Source organism: Chiloscyllium plagiosum, chromosome 3 (assembly GCF_004010195.1).
Source record: "Chiloscyllium plagiosum isolate BGI_BamShark_2017 chromosome 3, ASM401019v2, whole genome shotgun sequence".
NCBI lineage: Eukaryota > Metazoa > Chordata > Chondrichthyes > Orectolobiformes > Hemiscylliidae > Chiloscyllium > Chiloscyllium plagiosum.
This window is the reverse complement of record NC_057712.1, coordinates 75,435,974-75,441,794: the sequence shown is the minus strand read 5'-3', so window position 1 is coordinate 75,441,794 and position 5,821 is coordinate 75,435,974. Positions and strand designations below refer to the sequence as shown.

General features: G+C 52.2%; 1 protein-coding gene across 1 annotated transcript; it reads right to left on the bottom strand.

Annotated features, from left to right (window-relative positions):
• Positions 1-401: 401 nt before the first annotated feature.
• LOC122545740 (tubulin alpha-8 chain-like) lies at positions 402-3,456 on the bottom strand. The gene is made up of 4 exons (XM_043684672.1): positions 3,423-3,456; positions 3,168-3,316; positions 1,628-2,309; positions 402-1,117 (listed from the first exon to the last, which is right to left on the bottom strand). The coding sequence occupies exons 2-4, from the start codon at positions 3,314-3,316 to the stop codon at positions 815-817; spliced, it is 1,134 nt and encodes a 377-aa protein (XP_043540607.1). The 5' UTR covers positions 3,423-3,456; the 3' UTR covers positions 402-814.
• Positions 3,457-5,821: the final 2,365 nt, after the last annotated feature.

Sequence of the window (5,821 nt, the reverse complement as noted above, 5' to 3'; positions counted from 1 at the left end):
CAGGCAGAATATTTTGCTTCCACTACCACTCGCTGTCTTCTGTTGGCCAGCCAATTCTGTATCCAGACAGCTAAATTTCCCCATATCCCATTCCTCCTGACCTTCTGAACGTTTCTGAACTTTCACCACTCAGGAACCCAACTGATTATCTACCGTGAACCAATGAGGTGCGTGATCGATTTGATCCCAACAGTGTAGAGTCATAGAGATGGCCAGCACGGAAACAGACCCTTCGGTCCAACCCGTCCAGATATCCCAACCCAATCTAGTCCCGCCTGCCAGCACCCGGCCCATATCCCTTCCTATTCATATACCCATCCAAATGCCTCTTAAAAGTTGCAAGTGTACCAGCCTCCACCACATCCTCTGGCAGCTCATTCCATACACGTACCACCCTCTGCGTGAACAAGTTGCCCCTTAGGTCTCTTTTAGGTCACCTCTCTTGTGGTGCCGTGGTAGTGTCTCTACCCCTGAACCCAGAGGTTCAGATTTAAGCCCACCTACTCCAGAGGTGGGTGATAATATCTCTGAACAGGTTGATTAGAAAATTAGGTTAAGTTTGTTTTAAAAAACAAGATGGTGTGTAAATGATTGGAAGTGGTCTGCAGCCACATGGAGTTTGATGAAGAGACTTTCTTGTTTCGTTCATCCTCTTCCATCTTCACTCTTTACACCAAGTTCCTCAAACCCTTGTTCCTCAAACTCTTTATTGAGTCACATGCGCACAGTCAATCATTTAAATAACTTTATTTGCTTAAATATAATTAATCGTATCAATGTCCATTATAGTTAAAACAGTTAAACTTTATAAAACTCATTCTTCCTCCTCGCCCTTCCTGTCCAACGTGGAAGAGTCGACCCCCACCTCTTCGTAATCCTTCTCGAGCGAGGCCATGTCCTCCCGGGCGTCCTGGAATTCCCCTTCCTCCAGGCCCTCCCCCACGTACCAGTGCACCAAGGCCCGCTTGGCGTACATCTTGTCGAACTTGAGGTTCAGGCGGGTCCAAGCCAAGGAAATGGCGGTGGTGTTGCTCAGCGTGCAGAGGGCCCTCTGCACCTTCGCCAGGTCGCCCCCCCCCCCCGGCACCACCGTCGGGGGCTGGTAGTTGATGCCGACCTGTGGTGTTAAAAACAAAGACGTCAAATGTGAAGCACTTTACGAATCAGATCACTCCACGGCCCATTAGTTTTGAGAAAGATGCATTTCCCGGGGGGTTCGATGCTTTCCCCATGTAAATATGGAAATCTGCTCCTTCCTTGTCTACCTCCCTCTGAATCTCTCCCTCAGAATTCCTCCCTTGGAATCTCTCTGTGAATGAGATTACATTCAAATGTGAAATAATTCTCAAGACAGCAACTACAGACAGGCTCAGAGAGTCATGAAGCCCTTTTCCAGGTCAGACCAAACCTTGGGCAGCAGTCATCAGTCGGTGCTCCTGAGAAAATTTCACCTGAGGACCACTTAGTGAGCACCCGTCTCTCCCACCGGCCAGGGGTAGGGGATTGTTCCATTGCTATCCCTGGAAGATTAGAAAATATTATTGCGCTGTGATCAGACTTCCAAAATCCATGTTTCCTAAGGCAGCCCCCCCCCCCTCCGTGGATTCAACAGCAGCCCAACACTCACCTTGAACCCAGTCGGGCACCAATCCACAAACACGATGGAGCGCTTGGTCTTGATGGTGGCGATGGCAGCATTGACATCCTTGGGCACCACGTCCCCTCGGTACAGCATGCAGCACGCCATGTACTTGCCCTGGCGCGGGTCGCACTTCACCATCTGGTTGGCCGGTTCAAAGCAGGAGTTGGTGATCTCTGCCACTGACAGGTGCTCGTGGTAAGCCTTCTCAGCAGAGATAAGGGGGGCGAAGGTGGCCAGGGGGAAGTGAATGCGGGGATAGGGGACCAGGTTGGTCTGGAACTCCGTCAGGTCCACATTGAGGGCACCGTCGAACCGGAGCGACGCGGTGATGGACGACACCACCTGCGCGATGAGGCGGTTGAGGTTGGTGTAGGTCGGTCTCTCGATGTCCAGGTTCCGCCGACATACATCGTAAATGGCCTCGTTGTCCACCATGAAGGCGCAGTCGGAGTGCTCCAGGGTGCAGTGGGTGACCAGCACCGAGTTGTACGGCTCAACCACCGCGGTGGAGATCTGGGGAGCCGGGTAGACGGAAAACTCCAGCTTGGATTTCTTGCCGTAGTCGACGGAGAGCCTCTCCATCAGGAGGGAAGTGAAACCGGAGCCGGTGCCCCCCCCCGAAACTGTGGAAGATGAGGAAGCCCTGCAGGCCTGTGCACAGATCAGCCTGTAGGAGGGGGAGACACAGCAATCTCATTAAACAGTGACTAGATTATGAAATCTTGCCTTTGGACAATAAGTCGACATTCTGGAGAGGAGTAAGGATGTTGCCCGTTGAGGTGGGATGTGGTAGTTAGCACTTTGAGATTCGCCAACTTGGAATCTAGATGTGGAGCAATGGGATTTGGGAAGCAGAGATTGTGAATTCAGAAGTGACAGTTATTCCCAATGATTTAGTTTAGTTTGGATTCTTTGGACAGTGGACGTTAATCCAGGATAATTCAATCTCGGCTGACCTCCGAAACAACATTTTGCTGTACTCTCCCCTTGTCCCGGGATGCATTTGTCATGTCTGAATCTATGAATTTCAGTCTTGCAAATGTTGAGAAGGTTGAGCTACCATGGTCTCTTGGGTTGAGGATTCTAAACCTAAAGCAGCCTCTGTGTGATGGAAAACCTCATTCTCAGGATGTAGGATTGCTCGCGGAGCTGGAAGGCTCATTTTCAGACGTTTCGTCACCATTCTAGGTAACACCTTCAGTGAGCCTCCGGACGAGGCCCTGCTGATGGTTCCTGAGGGTGACGAAACGTCTGGAAACGAACCTTCCAGCTCCGCGAGCAAACCTACATCCAGAACCTCAACCTGAGCTACAAGTCTTCTCAAAACTCACTATCCTCGTTCTCGTTCAGAATTGGACCAGCCGCCTGCTCTGAGATTGTGGCCCTCTGGTTCATGAAAAGTCAGCAATCCCCGCAGAGGACACTCTTTCTCCTGATGGAATCACAGCTACCTCCGTGCTCAGGGAATGGAGGTCAGGAACATGGGGCAGCAATGTAGCGAGTACAGCCAGCTGAGAGAACCTACCACCTTCCGGACTCGATCCAGGACCAGATCCACAATCTCCTTGCCCACGGAGCAGTGGCCCCGGGCGTAGTTATTAGCTGCGTCCTCCTTGCCGGTGATGAGCTGCTCAGGGTGGAAGAGTTGCCGATAGGTGCCGGTGCGGACCTCATCTGGAGACAGGGAACAGAGATGTCACAACAGCAACACAGAATTCAGGCCATTGTTTCAGTGGGAGCACTGAGTGAGCAAGCCTCCCCCCCCAATCCCTCCTCTTACCGATCACGGTGGGCTCCAGGTCTATGAACACCGCTCAGGGAACATGTTTCCCCGCCCCGGTCTCACTGAAGAAGGTGTTGAAGGAGTTATCCCCACCTCCGATGGTCTTGTCACTGGGCATCTGCCCATCCGGCTGGATGCCATGCTCCAGGCAATACAGCTCCCAGCAGGCATTCCCGATCTGCACACCGGCCTGGCCAATGTGAAGAGAAAGACACTCTCTCTGAAGAGGAAAAGGACAGGTCATTATTTCCAAAGGATGGGGCACAATCCTTTCTATACTTGGCACAGTGGCACAGTGGTTAGCACTGCTGCCTCACAGCGCCAGAGACCCGGGTTCAATTCCTGCCTCAGGCAACTGTCTGTGTGGAGTTTGCACATTCTCTGCGTGGGTTTCCTCCGGGTGCTCCGGTTTCCTCCCACAGTCCAAAGATGTGCAGGTCAGGTGAATTGGCCGTGCTAAATTGCCCGTAGTGTTAGCTGAAGGGGTAAACATAGGGTAATTGGTCTGGGTCGGTTGCTCTTCGCAGGGTCAGTGTGGACTTGTTGGGCCGAAGGGCCTGTTGCCACACTGTAAGTGACTTTAAGTTGAGGGTTGGGTGGAGGAGTTGAAAGGTGTGGTGCTGGAAAAGCGCAGCGGGCCAGGCAGCATCCGAGGAGCAGGAGAATCGACGTTTCGGGCATAAGCCCCTCATCAGGAATGAGGCTGGTGTGCCAAGCGGGCTGAGTGGTTGGGTGGAGGAATCTTGGCAGTAACACGTTCCCTCCTGTATCTCGTGGATGTCACCAATTCCCTATTGACCTTGCATTCCATTTAGATCCTCTATGCACGGAGATCCAGGAACCACAGAACCGGGCCAACACACACACAAAAAAAGGAAGTCGGTTCACGGCGCTGATTGGATGCTTTGGATAAGAGGGCGGAGACCAGGGTTAGTCTCGGGCTGCTATGTCAAGGCCATCTCTCAATTCCCAGCTTTCCTCTTTATCCCAGAAATGAACCCACTTTTACAAACGGGAAGAGCAAACCTGCAGATAGTCCTCCAGAGGTAGTCTCAACAGGACTGATGCAGATGCAGGAAACTGTTCCAAACTCCAGAATTCCGCACTCCTTCCAATTAACTGCAATATTTCCCACTCAGTGGCTGTATCTGTCCCAGATGCACATAGATTAGATTAGGTTCCCTCCAGTGTGGAAACAGGCCCAACCAGTCCACACCGACCCTCCAAAGAGTAGCCCACCCAGTCCCATTTCCCCTCTGACTCATGCACCTGACACTACCGGACAATTTAGCACGGCCAATCCACCCTAACCTGCACATCCCTGGGCACTACCCAACCAGTCCACACCGACCCTCCAAAGAGTAGCCCACCCAGTCCCATTTCCCCTCTGACTCATGCACCTGACACTACGGGACAATTTAGCACGGCCCAATCCACCCGAACCTGCACATCCCTGGGCACTACGGGGACAATTTAGCACGGCCAATCCACCCTAACCTGCACATCCCTGGGCACTACAGGACAATTTAGCACGGCCCAATCCACCCGAACCTGCACATCACTGGGCACTACGGGGACAATTTATCACGGCCAATCCACCCTAGCCTGCACAGCTTTGGAGTGTGGGAGGAAACCCACACAGACACGGGGAGAACGTGCAAACTCCACACAGACAGTCGCCCGAGGCCGGAATCGAACCTGGGACCCTGGTGCTGTGAGGCAGCAGTGCTAACCACTGAGCCACCGTGCCGCCCGAAAATGTGCAAACTCCACGCAGGCAGTCGCCGGAAGCTGGGATCGAACTCGGGTCCCTGGCAATGGGAGGCAGCAGAATGAACCATTGAGCCACCTACAATTGTACAACATGGAAACAGACCCTTTTGTTCAACCTGGGTAGGTTCCCTTTGATTCCTGATGAAGGGCTTTTGCCCGAAACGTCGATTTTCCTGTACCTCAGATGCTGCCTGACCCACTGTGCTTTTCCAGCACCACTCTAATCTTGACTCTAATCGCCAGCCTCTGCGGTACCCAATTCCGCCCTTTGTCCACCCAATCTATGCCAAGTGAAATTCCAAACTAAGCTGGTCCCACCTGCATTTTGTAATTCTCCCTCATATGTCCCAGTTCTGCAATCATTCTGATTTTAGTTTGTCTGCATTTTTGCCAAGGTGCTCACATTATATTCCAGCTGCCAAGCGTTTGCCCACTCTTTCAAACTATTTGCTGTTCAGCACTTTATCCACACAGAACAGTGGACAACGTTCCTCCTCCTGCTAATTTGCTCCCCAGTTACATTCTTATCACGTTCCCCCAGCATCATTGTTGGGGCAGAATGGCCTGCAGTTACCTGCTCTATATTCCTGCTTTTTTCCCTTACATTTCCAAGCCTCGACCAT